Below are 17804 nucleotides of genomic sequence, written 5' to 3'. Positions count from 1 at the left end.
CTGTCCACTATACCACCAATCTTGGTGTCATCTGCGACCTTACTAACCATGCCATCCATATTCTCATCCAGATCATTAATATAAATGACAGAAGCCGGAGAGTGGTTGCAGAGGGTTGTTTTTCAAACTGGAGGCCTGTGACCAGCGGTGTGTCTCAGAAAATAGTGCATCAGTGGACCCAGCACTGATCCCTGAGGCACACTGCTGGTCACAGGCCTCCAGTTTGAAAAACAACCCTCTGCAACCACTCTCTGGCTTCTGTCAAGAAGCCAGTTTTGTACCCATTTAGATACTTCACCCTGGATCTCATGAGATTTCTGCAACAACCTACCTTGTCAGGTAGTTACTAAAGTCCATGTAGACAACATCAACTGCACTGCACTCATCTGCCTTCGTGGTTACCCCTTCAAAAATCGAGTGTGATCGAGTGTGTGGATGATGGAAATCCAGTTGATGTGCAATTTACTGAGTTTATCTGGATTTGAGCAATGCTTTGACAAGGGCCCACTTGGGAGACTGGTTGAGAAGGACCTGAAGCCGAGGACAATTTTTTTAAAACTCAGTCCATTGGTGCTCGCTGTTCCCCCTCTCTGCTCTCGGCCATTGCCGAGAAGGTTGAATCACATGGAATTCAGGGAAACTTGGTGAGATGGATCAGAAATTGGCTGAGTGATAGGACACAAAGGATGGTAGAAGGCTGTTTGAGTGAGTGGAGATAGTGTCCAGCGGTGTATCACGAGGTTCAGTGTTGCTCTGTGATGTGCATTGTTATTTACATAAATGAAAATGTGAGGGTGATGTGATGCAAGTTTGCAGATGACAGAGTGGTTGATAGTGAAGATGGTCATTACAGGAAGATATATTTGATTTGATTTATTATTGTCACATGTATTAACATACGTGAAAAATGTTTCTTGCATACCAAACAGACAAAGCATACCATTCATAGAGAAGGAAACAAGAGAGTGCAGAATGTTAATATTACGGTTATAGCTAGGGTGTAGAGCAAGATCAACTTAATGCAAGGTAGGTCCATTCAAAAATCTGATGGCAGCAGGGAAGAAATTCTTCTTGAATAAGTTGGTACGTGATCTCAGACTTTTGTATCTTTTTCCCAATGGGAGAAGATGGAAAAGAATATGTCCATGATGTGTAGGGTCCTTAATTATGCTGGCTGCTTTGCCGAGGCAGTGGGAAGTGTAGACAGAGTCAGTGGATGGGAGGTTGGTTTGCGCGATAGATTGGCTACATTCACAACCTTTTGTAGTTCCTTGCAGTCTTGGGCAGAGCAGGAGCCCAGACCAAGCTGTGATACCACCACAAAGAATACTTTCTATGGTGCATCTGTAAAAGTTGGTGAGAGTAATAGCTGACATGCCAAATTTCCTAGGTGTTCTGAGAAAGTAGAACATAGAACATTACAGCACAGTACAGGCCCTTCGGCCCTCGATGTTGCGCCGACCAGTGGAACCAATCTAATGACCCTCTGACCTAAACTATTCCAATGTTATCCACATGCCTATCCACTGACCATTTGAATGCCCGTAAAGTTGGCGAGTCCACAACTGCTGCAGGCGGGGCAGTCCACGCCCTTACTACCCTCTGAGTAAAGAACCTACCTCTGACCTCCGTCCTATAATTACCACCCCTTCATTTAACGCTATGTCCCCTTGTGTTAGCCATCACCATCCGAGGAAAAAGGCTCTCACTGTCAGGGAGAGGTGTCAATGGTCTTTCTTAATCATAGTGTCGGCACCAGGACAGGTTGTTGGTAATCTGGACACTGAAAAACCTGATGCTTTTGATCCTTTCTACTTTGTCCTCATTGATGTAGACGGGCATGTTCTCCACTTCGCTTCCTGAAGTCGATGACAATCTCCTTTGTTTTGTTGATGTTGAGGGGGAGATTGTTGTCATTAGATCCTCTATCTCACTCCTGTACTCTGTCCCATCATTGTTTGATAAGGATAGATTGGCCGGTTGGACAGAGCAGTGGCAGATGGTATTTGACTGTGATAAATGCAAGGTGATGCACTTTGGGCAGAAGAAACAAGACAAGGGAGTATTTAGTGAATGGCAGAGTATAGAACATATAGAACATAGAACATAGAACATTACAGCGCAGATCAGGCCCTCTAACCTAAACCAATCCCTTTTCGTCCATAAACCTATCCACGGATCTCTTAAACGCCCCCAAACTAGGCGCATTTACAACTGCAGCAGGCAGGGCAGGAAATCCAGAGGGATGGGTGTACTAATTCACAGATCACTGAAGGTGGCAGAGCAGGTAAAGAGGATTGTTCAGTAGGTATGTGGGATCGTTGCTTTTATCAGTCGTGGCAGAGAGCATAAGAGCAAGGAGGTAATGTTGGAGTCATACGGAGCATTGGTTCGGCCAGAGCTGGAGCACTGTGGGCAGTTCTGGTCACCTCTGTATAATAAGGATGTGCTTGCTCTGGAGGGAGTACCGAGGAGATTCAGCAGGATGCTGCCATGGGATGGAACATTTCAGCTAGAAGGAGAGACTGGATAGGCTTGGATTGTTTTCTCCAGAGCAGAGAAGGCTGAGAGAGGACATGATTGAGGTGGAAAAGATTATGAAAGGTATGAACAGGATGAGTGGGAACCAATTGTTCCTGTTGTTTTAGAGGTCAATCATAAGGGACAGAGTTTCAGGGTATGGGCCGGGGATTTGAGGGAAATAAATCATTGAGAGTGCTGGGGATCAGGAATGCACTGCCTGGTAAGTTAATAGAGGCTGCAAAACTTAAAGACTTTAAAAATATCTGAATGAGCACTTGATATATTCAAGGCGATGGGAAAGTCAGTACAGACAAAACGTCAGTACACAAAGAGGGTAATGAGATTAGCGGATCATCAGTAGCAGCTTTTATCAGTGCTACTCCATTGGCCAAAGGCCCTTTCGGCACTGCTTAACTCCAGGACATTGCACTGCTCCATCCCTTTTCCACTGACCCTCTCTCTGTACTGACCCTCTCTCTGTACTGACCCTGTCTCTGTGCTGACCCTCTCTCTGTACTGACCATCTCTCTGTGCTGACCCTCTCTCTGTGCTGACCCTCTCTCTGGACTGACCCTCTCTCTGTACTGACCCTGTCTCTGTACTGACCATCTCTCTGTGCTGACCCTCTCTCTGTGCTGACCCTCTCTCTGTGCTGACCCTCTCTCTGTACTGACCCTGTCTCTGTGCTGACCCTCTCTCTGTGCTGACCCCCTCTCTGCACTGACCCTCTCTGTACTGACCCTCTCTCTATGCTGACCCTCTCTCTGTACTGACCCTCTCTCTGTGCTGACCCTCTCTCTGTGCTGACCCTCTCTCTGTGCTGACTCTCTCTGTGCTGACCCTCTCTCTGTACTGACCCTCTCTCTGTACTGACCCTCTCTCTGTGCTGACCCTCTCTCTGTACTGACCCTCTCTCTGTACTGACCCTCTCTCTGTACTGACCCTCTCTCTGCGCTGACCCTCTCTCTGCGCTGACCCTCTCTCTGTACTGACCCTCTCTCTGTACTGACCCTCTCTCTATGCTGACCCTCTCTCTGTTATGACCCTCTCTCTGTGCTGACCCTCTCTGTACTGACCCTCTCTGTACTGACCCTCTCTCTATGCTGACCCTCTCTCTGTGCTGACCCTCTCTCTGTGCTGACCCTCTCTCTGTACTGACCCTCTCTCTGTGCTGACCCTCTCTCTGTGCTGACCCCCTCTCTGTACTGACCCTCTCTCTGTACTGACCCTGTCTCTGTGCTGACCCCCTCTCTGTACTGACCCTCTCTGTACTGACCCTCTCTCTGTGCTGACCTTCTCTCTGTACTGACCCTCTCTCTGTGCTGACCCTCTCTCTGTGCTGACCCCCTCTCTGCACTGACCCTCTCTGTACTGACCCTCTCTCTGTGCTGACCTTCTCTCTGTGCTGACCCTCTCTCTGTGCTGACCTTCTCTCTGTGCTGACCCTCTCTCTGTGCTGACCCTCTCTCTGTGCTGACCCTCTCTCTGCGCTGACCCTCTCTCTGCACTGACCCTCTCTCTGCACTGACCCTCTCTCTGCACTGACCCTCTCTGTACTGACCCTCTCTCTGTGCTGACCCTCTCTCTGCACTGACCCTCTCTCTGTGCTGACCCTCTCTCTGTGCTGACCCTCTCTCTGTGCTGACCCTCTCTCTGTACTGACCCTCTCTCTGTGCTGACCCTCTCTCTGCACTGACCCTCTCTCTCTGCTGACTCTCTCTGTGCTGACCCTCTCTCTGCACTGACCCTCTCTCTGTGCTGACCCTCTCTCTGTGCTGACCCTCTCTCTGTGCTGACCCTCTCTCTGTACTGACCCTCTCTCTGTGCTGACCCTCTCTCTGTGCTGACCCTCTCTCTGTGCTGTCCCATGTTCTTTGTTGATCCTTTCTCCGTGAACTGTCCGTCACGGTCTTTAACTGTGATTTTATCCCTTGGTCCATGGCACTGTGGTTTGCTCAGTTTAGGCATTCTTTTGAAAGCCTGTGTGCAAGTTGAGTATCCATCTCTCTGATTTGATGAGAGGAGTGATAAACTCAGTGACTTTCATTTTACTTTAACGCTGCAACCCTCCATCTATGCTTCAAAATAGCAAAGCAAGCCACCTCATTGTATTTCATTTCTGAAAATAAAGTCTGATTCCTCTTTCATTCTGAATCCCACAGGAACTCAGGGAATGCTAAACATGACTTCATTCCAACATGAAATGAGCCAGGAAGGGTTCAGCTCCATCCTTACCTCTGTAAGTTGACAATTCCTCTGCAATTATTAAACCTGCTCAGAGTTTTCATTGTCTCCTGCGCCATTGGAAAGAGTTCAGCCAGATTATCCACAGCAGCCAGTCCTGTCCATTGCCATTTAACTTGCACCATTCCCATGTCCTTCTGTTCCTCTCTTCCTTATGTGTTTATCCATTCTCCATGACCTATCGATAATACTCATCTGAACACTCCCTGCAGGAGCGAGTCCCACATTCTCCCCCACTCCCTGTGGGAGTGAGTCCCACATTCTCCCCACTCCCCGTGGGAGCGAGTCCCACATTCTCCCCACTCCCCGTGGGAGAGAGTCCCATATTCTCCCCACTCCCTGTGGGAGTGAGTCCCACATTCTCCCCACTCCCCGTGGGAGCGAGTCCCACATTCTCCCCACTCCCCGTGGGAGAGAGTCCCACATTCTCCCCACTCCCTGTGGGAGAGAGTCCCACATTCTCCCCACTCCCCGTGGGAGTGAGTCCCACATTCTCCCCACTCCCCGTGGGAGTGAGTCCCACATTCTCCCCACTCCCTGTGGGAGCGAGTCCCACATTCTCCCCACTCCCCGTGGGAGAGAGTCCCACATTCTCCCCACTCCCCGTGGGAGCGAGTCCCACATTCTCCCCACTCCCTGTGGAGTGAGTCCCACATTCTCCCCACTCCCCGTGGGAGAGAGTCCCACATTCTCCCCACTCCCTGTGGAGTGAGTCCCACATTCTCCCTACTCCCTGTGGGAGTGAGTCCCATATTCTCCCCACTCCCTGTGGGAGTGAGTCCCACATTCTCCCCACTCCCCGTGGGAGAGAGTCCCACATTCTCCCCACTCCCTGTGGAGTGAGTCCCACATTCTCCCCACTCCCTGTGGGAGTGAGTCCCACATTCTCCCCACTCCCTGTGGAGTGAGTCCCACATTCTCCCCACTCCCCGTGGGAGAGAGTCCCACATTCTCCCCACTCCCTGTGGAGAGAGTCCCACATTCTCCCCACTCGCTGTGGGAGAGAGTCCCACATTTTCCCCACTCCCCATGGGAGTGAGTCCCATATTCTCCCCATTCCCTATTGGAGTGAGTCTGTGTGTTCTCTTCGTGTCTGCGTTTGTTTCCTCCAGGTGCTCTGATTTCTCCCATGCTCCAGAGATATGCTGGTTCAGTGGTTTGGCCAGGCTAAATTGCTCCTTAGTGTCAGGGGATTAGCTAAGGAAAATGCATGAGGTTATGGGGATAGGGTCTGGGTGGGATTGTGATTGGTGTATGCTTGATGGGCCGAATGGCACAAGATTAAACCTTTTCAAATGTCAAACTACAAATATCCTAGTCCATACTAAAATTGTGATGCGTGATGCCTCCCCTCTATGGGATGGGGGCAGTTTTGTCTCAGCACTGGGACGCTGGGATAGAATATTCAATCACATATGGATCACACACTCTGGTGGATGCAAAAAGGAAGTATGTGCAGATGGAGAAACAAGGTTTCATCATGGTATTCATGGTGAAAATATTCCACCAATATGTCTACGGTCGCAGTTCACCATAGTCATAGAATCCCTACAGTGCAGAAGGAAGCCCATCGATTCTGCGCGACCACAATCCCACCCAGGCCCTATTCCCGTAACTCCACGTATTTACCCTACCAATCGCTTTGACATGAGGGTCAATTTTAACGTGGCCAATCCACCTAAACCGTACACCTTTTAACTGTAGGGAAGGACTGTAAACAGTATGAGAGGGAGGTTAGCCGGGTGATGGAGAAGGGAAGCGCCCAGACCGAGGGTCTGAGGTGTGTCTATTTTAACGCCAGGAGTGTAGTGAATAAACTGGATGAGCTTAGGGCATGGATTGCTGCTTGGGAATGTGATGTGGTGGCCATTACAGAGACTTGGATGTCTCAGGGACAGGACTGGGTGCTTCAGGTGCTGGGATTCAGATGTTTCAGGAAGGACAGGGAGGGGGGGGCAAAAGAGGTGGCGGAGTGGCACTGTTGATCAGGGACAGTGTCATGGCTGTAGAGAAGGAGGATGCCGTGGAGGGACTGTCTACAGAGTCTCTGTGGGTGGAAGTTAGGAACAGCAAAGGGTCGATAACTTTGCTGGGTGCTTCCTATAGGCTGCCCAATAGTGACAGGGAAGTTGAGGTGCAGATAGAGAAACAGATCCTAGAGAGATGTAGTAATAACAGAGTTGTCGTGATGGGAGACTTTAATTTCCCAAACATCGACTGGAATATCCCTAGGGTAAGGGGTTTGGATGGAGAGGAGTTTGTTAGGTGTGTTCAGGACACAGTACGTGGATAAGCCTACGAGAGGAGAGGCTGTACTTGACCTGGTGCTGGCTAATGAACCAGGACAGGTGATGGATCTCTCGGTGGGAGAGCATCTCGGGGATGGAGATCATAATTCTATCCCCTTCGCGATAGCATTGGAAAGAGAAAGGATCAGGCAGGCTAGGAAGGTGTTTGTCTGGAGTAAGGGGAAATATGAAGACATCAGGCAGAAAATTGGATGAGTAAACTGGAAGGAGGTGTTCTTGGGGAAAAGTAATGAAGGAAGGTGGCGGATTTTCAAGGAATGTTTGACTGGAGCTCTGCACAACAATGTTCCGATGAGACAAGGAGGTTTTGGTAGGTCGCAGGAACCGTGGTGCATGAAGGATGTGATGAACCTAGTCAGGAAGAAAAGAAAAGTGTACAAAAGGTTCAGAGAGCTAGGAGATGTTAAGGGTCTAGAGGAGTATAAGGCTTGTAGAACGGAGCTTAAAAAGGAAATTAGGAGAGCCAGAAGGGGTCATGAGAAGGCCTTGGCGGGTAAGATTAAGGAGAACCCCAAAGCATTCTACAAAATTGTAAAGAGTAAAAGGATGAGAAGAGAAGGGATAGGACCTATAAAATGTGATGGGGGAAAAGCCTGTGTGGAACTGGAAGAAATGGCAGAGGTGCTTAATGAGTACTTTGCCTCGGTATTCACGGTGGAAAGTGATCTGGGAGGTTGTACTACAGGTTTGTGGCGGACTGAAAAGATTGAGTATGTGGATGTTAAGGAAGAGGATGTGTTAGAACTTTTAAATTCTATCAAGATAGACAAGTCACCGGGACCAGATGGGATGTACCTCAGGTTACTGTGGGAGGTGAGGGAAGTGATTGCAGAGCCCCTGGCGATGATCTTTCCCCATCGTCGATGGAGACAGGAGAGGTTCCGGAGAATTGGAGGATTGTGGATGTGGTTCCTATTTTCAAGAAAGGGAACAGGGATAGCCCAGGAAATTACCGACCGTTGAGTCTGACCTCAGTGGTTGGTAAGTTGATGGAGAGGATTCTGAGGGACAAGATTTATGAACATTTAGAGAAGTTTAGTATGATCAGGAATAGTCAGCACGGCTTTGTCAAGGGCAGGTCGTGCCTTACGAGCCTAGTTGAGTTCTTTGAAAATGTGACTGAACACATTGACGAAGGAAGAGCGGTGGACATGGTTTACATGGACTTCACCAAGGCGTTTGATAAGGTCCCCCATGCAAGACTTCTTGAGAAGGTGAGAGGGCATGGTATCCAAGGGGCTTTGGCCTTGTGGATCCAGAACTGGCTTGCCTGCAGAAGGCAGAGAGTGGTTGTGGATGGGTCTTTTTCTGCATAGAGGTCGGTCACCAGTGGAGTACCCCAGGGATCTGTTTGAGGACCTTGCTGTTTGTCATTTTCATAAATGACCTGGATGAGGAAGTGGAGGGATGGGTTAGTAAGTTCGCTGGCGATACGAAGGTTGGTGGTGTTGTGGATAGTCTGGAGGGATGTCAGAAGTTTCAGCGTGACATAGATAGGATACAAGACTGGGCAGAGAAGTGGCAGATGGACTTCAATGTGGATAAATGTGTAGCGGTCCATTTTGGCAGGACCAACGGGATGAAGGAGTACAATATCAAGGGTAGGAGTCTTAGCTGTGTTGAAGAGCAGAAGGATCTTGGGGTCCGGGTCCATAGGACTCTTAAATCGGCCTCGCAGGTGGAGGATGTGGTCAAGAAGGCGTATGGTGTACTGGCCTTCATTAATCGAGGGATTAAATTTAGGAGTCGGGAGGTAATGCTGCAACTTTATAAGACCCTTGTCAGACCCCGCTTGGAGTACTATGCGCAGTTCTGGTCGCCTCACTACAAGAAGGATGTGGAAGCTATTGAGAGGGTGCAGAGGAGATTTGCAAGGATGTTGCCTGGATTGGGAGGCATGCCTTATGAAGATAGGTTGAGGGAGCTTGGTCTCTTCTCCCTGGAGAGACGAAGATTGAGAGGCGACCTGATAGAGGTTTATAAAATGTTGAGAGGTATAGATAGGGTGGATTCTCAGAGGCTATTTCCCCGGGCTGAAATGGTCGCTACGAGAGGACACAGATTTAAGGTGCTGGGGAGCAAGTACAGAGGAGATGTTAGGGGTAAGGTTTTCACTCGGAGGGTGGTGAGTGAATGGAATCGGCTGCTGTCGGTGGTGGTGGAGGCGAACTCACTGGGGTCTTTTAAGAGACCTCTGGATAGCAAATGTTGTCCCCTTGTTCAAGAAGGGGAGTAGAGACAACCCTGGGAATTATAGACCGGTGAGCCTTACTTCTGTTGTCGGCAAAGTTTTGGAAAGAATTATAAGGGATAGGATTTATAATCATCTAGAGGGAAATAAATGGTGGTGTCGATGGATTTTAGCAAAGTGTTTGACAAGGTTCCCCATTGTAGGCTACTGCAGAAAATGCAGATGCATGGGATTGAGGGTGATTTAGCAGTTTGGATCAGGAATTGGCGAGCTGATAGAAGACAGAGGGTGGTGGTTGATGGGAAATATTCAACCTGGAGTTCAGTTACAAGTGGTGTACCTCAGGGATCTGTTTTGGGGCCACTGCTGTTTGTCATTTTTATAAATGACCTAGATGACGGTGTAGAAGGATGGATTAGTAAATTTGCGGACGACACCAAGTCGGAGGAGTTGTAGACAGTGAGGATGGATGTTACAGTTTGCAGAGGGACATAGATAAGCTGCAGAGCTGGGCCGAGAGGTGGCAAATGGAGTTTAATACGGAAAAGTGTGAGGTGATTCACTTTGGTAAGAGTAACAGGAGTACAGAATATAGGGCTAATGGAAGGACCCTTGGTAGTGTCGACGAGCAGAGAGATCTCGGGATACATGTGCATAGCTCCCTGAAAGTTGGCACCCAGGTTGATAAGGTTGCTAAGAAGGCGTACGGTGTGTTAGCTTTTATTGGTAGAGGGATTGAATTTCGGAGCCGTGAGATCATGTTACAACTGTACAAAACTGGTGCGCCCGCACTTGGAGTATTGCGTACAGTTCTGGTCGCCGCATTATAAGAAGGATGTGGAGGCATTGGAAAGGGTGCAGAGGAGGTTTACCAGGATGTTGCCTGGTATGGTGGGAAGGTCTTATGAAGAAAGGCTGAGGGACTTGAGGTTGTTTTCGTTAGAAAGTAGAAGGTTGAGAGGTGACCTAATTGAGGCATACAAGATGATCAGAGGGTTAGATAGGGTGGATAGTGAGAGCCATTTTCCTTGGATGGTGATGGCTAACACGAGGGGACATAGCTTTAAATTGAGGGGTGGTAATTATAGGACGGATGTCAGAGGTAGGTTCTTTACTCAGAGGGTAGTAAGGGCGTGGAATGCCCTGCCTGCAGCAGTTGTGGACTCGCCAACTTTAAGGGCGTTCAAATGGTCAGTGGATAGGCATATGGATAACATTGGAATAGTTTAGGTTAGAGGGTCATTAGATTGGTTACATCATATCATCAAAATCAGTGAATCACAAGGGCATCCCACAGATGAAGTTAAAACTTCTTGTTCCAAACATCCAGAGTTGAGCATTGAGGATGGTATGACCACCTTGTGGTCGCCTGGGAGCTTGTCCCACATACAGGCCAGAGCCAATCCTCCAAAAATTGCACATGACCACCAGGGATTTCTAAAATGAAAATGCTTGCAATGTCTGGCTGGTCTGGTAGATATTGGTCAAGTGGTACACAACCTGACAGGAAAATTAGAAGGTCTCACCAGCAGTCTCACTGCACCCTTGGGAATGGTCTGGAGACCCTGGGTGTGAGCACTCGCAGACTTTGCAGGGCCATGTATGGCTCAATGTTAATTCTATTCATGTCCATTCAAAGTGGATTGACGTGTCTGTACTGTCGCCATATAATCCCATCGAAAATCTCTGGCAATTTTTCTGCACACATGCGTACCTGAGATCCTTGTAACAGAAACTGGGTCTCCATTTCCCAGTGGGGAGTTTCAGCTGCACAAGTGGAGTGAGGCACATCAGCGTGGCACCCTATCACCCATCTTCAAATTGCCTGGCTGAGTGAACAGTCCAGGTATTCAAGAACAACATGAAAAAACAAACAGGAAACAAAGCTTGCACATTTCCTTTTGATTTGATTTGATTTGATTTGATTGATTTGATTTATTATTGTCACATGTAGTAACATAGAGTGAAAAGTATTGTTTCTTGCATGCTATACAAAGCATACTGTTCATAGAGAAGGTAATGAGAGATGCAGAATGTCTTGTTACAATCATAGTTAGGGTATAGAGAAAGATCAACTTACCGCGAGGTGGGTCTATTGGAAAGTCTGATGGCAGGAGGGAAGAAGCTGTTCTCGAGTTGGTTGATATATGACCTCAGACTTTTGTATTGCTTTCCTGACAGAAGATGGAAAAGAGAATGTCCGGGGTGCAAGGGGTCCTTAATTTATGTGAGCTGCTTTTCAAAGGGAGCGGGAAGTGTAGACAGAGTCAATGGATGGTTGGCTGGTTTGCATAATGGATTGGGCTACATTCACAACCTTTTGTAGTTCCTTGCGGTCTTGGGCAGAGCAGGAGCCCATATCAAGTGGTGTTACAACCAGAAAGGATGCTTTCTATGGTGCATCTGTAAAAGTTGATGAGAATTGTAGTAGCTGACATGCCAAATTTCCTGAGTAGCCCTGGTGGGGCTATTGATGGTCTGATGCCTTCAGATCAGGCTACCCTCACTTCCCCAAATCTGGGAGCAAAATTGAAGGAAAACAAGCAGCCCAAAAAAGGGATGGAAATAAGCCTGCCAGGACCATTAAACAGAAGACAATGTCCACTTACAGAATTTCAGAGAGAGTTCCCTACGTATGTCAGGAGATGTTCTCCCAAAAACAGGACCGGTGCAGATGGGATATTCCACCACAGAAAGCCCAAGCGAGGTGTATGAGGACTCAGCCTGAGAAATGGAGATGGAGGTGGTGAGATTGGGTTAGAGAATGGAGTTTGCATGTACTCCCCATGTCTGCATGGTTTCTTCTGGGTCCTCCGGTTTCCTCCCACATTCTGAAAGATATGCACCAAACGGGCACCGGAGTGTGGCGACTAGGGGATTTTCACAGTCACTTCCTGGCACTGTTAGTGTAAGCCTACGTGTGATGAATGAATAAACTTTAACTTTTCAGATCCTCACTGAGGACAAGCCCCCTGCAGAGGTCTTTCAATGTTCCACGAGGACGAGACCTCCACCCAATCGCTTTATGTGCCCCATCCCCAACCAGACCATGCAAGTGACAGAAATGTTTTTTCCTTGGTTCAATTTAGTCTTTTAAAAAGTATTTAGATCGTTTGAAGTTTAAAGTTAAAGTTTTATTTATTAGGTACAAGTAAGGCTTACATGAACACTGCAGTGTAGTTACTGTGAAATTCCCCTAGTCGCCACAGCCCGGCGTCTGTTTGGGTCAATGCACCCTAACCAGCACGTCTTTCAGAATGTGGGAGGAAACCAGAGCACCCGGAGGAAACCCACGCAGACACAGGGAGAACATGCAAACTCCACACAGACAGTGACTTAATCCGGGAATTGAACCGTACCTCTGGCGCTGTGAAGCAGCTATGGCCCCATCGCCGTAGGAGCAAGGGGGATCCCTTGAACTTGGAAGAGAGGGTTATGATACCACCCTACCCCCATGAGTTCCATGGAGAACCTCATGGAGTAAGAAGTCTCACAACACCAAGTTAAAGTCCAACATATTTATTTGGTAGCAAATGCCACTATATGTTTGCTACCAGATAAACCTGTTGGACTTTAATCTGGTGGTGTGAGACTTCTTACTGTGTTTACCCCAGTCCAACACAATGCATCTCATGGAGTTGTAAAGTTTTACAGCATTGACCCTTTGACCCAACTTGTCCATGCTGCTCAGTTTGTAGCATTAAACTCGTTCCAATTACCCACGTTTGGCCCTTTTCTCTCAATATCAGTCTTACCCAGGTTCCCCAGATGATGGGGTGGCATGGTAGCACTGCTGCTTCACAGTGCTAGAGATACGGTTCAATTCCCAGATTGGGTCACTGTCACTGCATGTTCTCCCTGTGTCTGCATGGGTTTCCTCCGGGTGCTCTGGTTTCCTCCCACATTCTGAAAGACGTGCTGGTTTGGGTGCATTGACCCAAACAGACACTGGGCTGTGGCGACTAGGGGAATTTCACAGTAACTACACTGCAGTGTTCATGGAAGCCTTACTTGTACCTAATAAATAAAACTTTAACTTTAAACTTCAAACGATCTAAATACTTTTTAAAAGACTAAATTGAACAAAGTAAAAAACAGGAACAGGCCCTTTGGCCCTCCAAGCCTACACCGATCATGATGCCTGCCTAAACTAAAACTGTATGCATTTATGGAGTCCGTATCCTTCCATTCCCATCCTATTAATGTGTTCTTCTAGTTGCCCCTTAAATGCCGCTATAGTATTTGCTCCCACCACCTCCCCAGGCAGCACTATCCAGCTGATTGATGTCCCTCATTATTTTATTGACCTCATAGAACATAGAACATTACAGCGCAGTACAGGCCCTTCGGCCCTCGATGTTGCGCCGAGCAGTGGAACCAATCTAATGACCCTCTAACCTAAACTGTTCCAACTGTTCCATATGCCTATCCACTGACCATTTGAACGTCCTTAAAGCTGGCGAGTCCACAACTGCTGCAGGCAGGGCATTCCACACCCTTACCACCTTCTGGGTAAAGAACCTACCTCTACCTGGTTTAGCTGCAACATTATCTCTTGACTCCTAAACTCAATTCCTCAATTGATGAAGGCCAGTACACCATACACCTTCTTAACCACAGCTTCAGCCTGCGAAGCTGATTTGATTGTCCTATGAACTCGGACCCCAAGATTCTTCTGATTTCCACACTGCCAAGAGTCTGACCATCAATATTATATTCTGCCATCCTATTTGACCTGCCAAAATGAACCACTTCACACTTATCTGGGTTGAACTCCATCTGCCACTTCTCCGCCCAGTCTTGCATCTTATCAATGTCACGCTGCAACTTCTGACATCCCTCCACACTATCCACAACACCTCCAACCTTTGTGTCATCAGCAAACTTACCAACCCATCCCTCCACTTCCTCATCCAGGTCATTTATAGAAATCACAAAGAGTAAGAGTCCCAGAACAGATCCCTGGGACACTCCACTGGTGACCAATCTCCATGCAGAATATGACCCATCTATAAACACTTCTGTAGGCAAGCCAGTTCTGGATCCACAAAGCAATGTCCCCTTGGATCCCATGCCCCCTCACTTTATCAATAAGCCTTGCATGGGGGACCTTATCAAATATACTACATCTACCGCTCTTCCTTCATCAATGTGTTTAGTCACATCTTCAAAAAATTCAATCAGGCTCATAAGGCACGATCTGCCTTTGACAAAGCCGTGCTGACTATTCTTGATCATACTATACCTCTCCAAATGTTCATAAATCCTGCCTCTCAGGATCTTCTCCATCAACTTACCAATCACTGAGGTTAGACTCACTGGTCTATAATTTCCTGGGCTATCTCTACTCCCTTTCTTGAATAAAGGAACAACATCCGCAATCCTCCAGTCCTCTGAAACCTCTCCCGTCTCCGTTGATGATGCACATTTCATCGCCAGAGGCTCAGCAATCTCCTCCCTCGCCTCCCACAGTAGCCTGGGGTACATCCCATCTGGTCCCAGCAACTTATCTAACTTGCTTTTCAAAAGCTCCAACACATCCACTTTCTTAATATCTACATGCTCAAGCTTTTCAGTCCGCTCGAGTCTACACTACAACCACCAAGATCCTTTTCCACTGTGAATACTGAAGTAAAGTATTCATTAAGTACGTCTGCTATTTCTTCCAGTTCCATGCAAATTTTCTCACCTTCATACTTGATAGGTCCTATTCTTTCACATCTTATCGTCTTGCTCTTCACATACTTGTAGAATGCCTTGGGGTTTTCCTTAATCCTGCCTGCCAAGGCCTTCTCATGATCCCTTCTGGCTCTCCTAACTTCCTTCTTAAGATCCTTCCTATTAGCTGTGTACTCTTCTAGATCTCTAACATTACCTAGCTCTCTGAACTAGATTGGTGTGTGGAATGCACTGCCTGCTGTGATAGTGGAGTTGGACACCTTAGGAACTTTCAAGCGGTTATTGGATTGGCACATGGAGCACTCCAGAATGATAGGGAGTGGAATAGCTTGATCTTGGATTTGGACATAGCTTGGCACAACATCGAGGGCCGAAAGGCCTGTACTGTGCTGTACTCTTCTATATTCTAACCTTTTGTAAGCTTTACTTTTCTTCTTGACTAGATTTAGAAAATCTAGCCTTTGTACACCACAGTTCCTGTAACCTACCACAACTTCCCTGTCTCATTGGAACGTTGCTATGCAGAACTCCAAACAAATATCCCCTGAAGATTTGCCACATTTCGACAGTGCAGAAAGAGGCCCTTCAGCTCATCGAGTCTGCACCGAACACAATCCCGCCCAGGCCCTACCCCCATATCCCTACATATTATACCCACTAATCCCTCTAACCTACGCATCCCTGGGCACTAAGGGGCAATTTCTTAGCATGGCCAATCAACCTAACCCGCACATCTTTGGACTGTGGGAGGAAACCGGAGCACCCGGAGGAAACCCATGCAGACACGAAGAGAATATGCAATCTCCACACAGACAGTGACCCAAGCCGGGAATCGAACCCAGGACCATTTCTTCCATACATTTCCCTGAGAAAACTTCTTTCCAGTTTAAGCCTCCAATTTCCTGCCTGATAGCCTCATGATTCCCCTTACTCCAATTAAATACTTTTCTAACTTGTCTGATCCTATGTCTCTCCAATGCTATTGTAAAGGAGATAGAATTTTGATCACTATCTCTGAAATGCTCTCCCACTGAGAGATCCGACACCTGACCAGGTTCATTTCCCAATACCAAATCAAGTACAGCCTCTCCTCTTGTCGGCTTATCCACATACTGTGTCAGGAAACCTTCTTGAACACACCTAATGAACTCCTCCCCATTTAAACCTCTTACCCTAGGGAGATTCCAATCGATATTTGGGAAATTAAAATCTCCCATCACGACAACTCTGTTATTATTACACCTTTCCAGGATCAGCTTCCTAAACTGCTCCTCAACATCCCTGTTACTATCGGGCGGCCTATAGAAAACACCCAGTAGTGTTATTGACCCCTTGCTGTTCCTAACCTCCACCCACAGAGACTGTGTAGACAATATACCAAAATGCATCACCTTGCATTTATCTAAATTAAACTCCACCTGTCATTCGTCAGCCCATTGGCCCATTGCAACCCAAGACAGCAAAAGAACAAAGAACAAAGAAAATTACAGCACAGGAACAGGCCCTTCGGCCCTCAAAGCCTACACCGGTTATGCTGTTTGACTTAACTAAAACCCCCTACACTTCTGGAAAACATACCCCTCTTCTCATTCATATACTTGTCAAGATGCCTCTTAAAAGTCACTATTATATCACTTCCACAACATAGAACATAGAACATAGAACATTACAGCGCAGAACAGGCCCTTCGGCCCACGATGTTGCGCCGACCAGCTTTTAAAAAAAAAACAACACTAACCCACTAATCTAAACCAATCCCATTTCGTCCATAAACCTATCCACAGATCTCTTAAACGCATCATGACACTGCGACTCCTAAATTCAATCCCCCTACCAATAAACGCCAAGACACCATATGCCTTCTTAACAACCTTATCTACTTGATTCTTAACTTTCAGGGATCTATGTACACATACACCTAGATCCCTCTGCTCCTCCACACTATTCAAAGTCCTCCCGTTAGCCCTATACTCAACACATCTGTTATTCCTACCGAAATGAATTACCTCACACTTCTCCACATTAAACTCCATCCGCCACCTCTCGGCCCAGCTCTGCAACCTTTCTAAGTCACCCTGCAAACTATGACACCCTTCCTCACAATCTACCACACCTCCGACTTTGTTGTCATCAGCAAACTTACTAATCCACCCAACTATACCCTCATCCAGATCATTAATAAAAATTACAAACAGCAGTGGCCCCAAAACAGATCCCTGAGGCACACCACTCGTAACCGAACTCCATGACGAATATTTACCATCAACCACCACCCTCTGTCTCCTATCTGCTAGCCAATTCCTGATCCAATTACCTAGATCACCCCCAATCCCATATATCTGCATTTTCTGCAGAAGCCTACCATGGTGAACATTATCAAACGCCTTACTAAAATCCATATACACCACTTCAACTGCCTTACCCCTATCCACCTCTTTGGTCACTTTCTCAAAGAACTCAATAAGGTTAGTAAGGCACGACCTACCCGCTACAAAACCATGCTGACTGTCTCTAATCAATTCATTACTCTCCAAATAACTATAAATCCTGTCTCTAATAATCCTTTCCAAAACCTTACCCACCACAGAAGTAAGACTCACCGGTCTATAATTCCCAGGGAAGTCTCTTCTCCCCTTCTTAAACAATGGGACAACATTTGCTGTCCTCCAATCTTCCAGTACTATACCAGAGACCAACGACGACCTGAAGATCAGAGCCAGAGGCTCCGCAATCACCTCTCTTGCCTCCCAGAGAATCCTAGGGTAAATCCCATCCGGACCAGGGGACTTATCTATTTTCAAACCCTCTAAAATATTCAGCACTTCCCCCGTATCAACTGCAATACTATCTATTTTACA

General features: G+C 47.3%; 1 protein-coding gene across 1 annotated transcript in view; it reads left to right on the top strand.

Annotated features, from left to right (window-relative positions):
• The window catches only part of LOC145339065 (integrin alpha-M-like), a gene marked incomplete at its 3' end in the record, with an annotated part of 165647 nt that overhangs the window by 135831 nt on the left and 12012 nt on the right, over positions 1–17804 (top strand). The window contains exon 10 of the mRNA XM_080183486.1: positions 4686–4762. Within this exon, the coding sequence (XP_080039612.1) occupies positions 4686–4762 (77 nt within the window). The remainder of the gene's footprint in view (positions 1–4685; positions 4763–17804) is intronic.

The sequence above is a fragment of the Carcharhinus amblyrhynchos genome, unplaced genomic scaffold (genome assembly GCF_965287045.1).
Source record: "Carcharhinus amblyrhynchos unplaced genomic scaffold, sCarAmb.v2.hapA chromosome_305, whole genome shotgun sequence".
Taxonomy (NCBI): domain Eukaryota; kingdom Metazoa; phylum Chordata; class Chondrichthyes; order Carcharhiniformes; family Carcharhinidae; genus Carcharhinus; species Carcharhinus amblyrhynchos.
The sequence above is the reverse complement of the archived record's forward strand: the minus strand, read 5'-3'. Positions and strand labels throughout refer to the sequence as shown.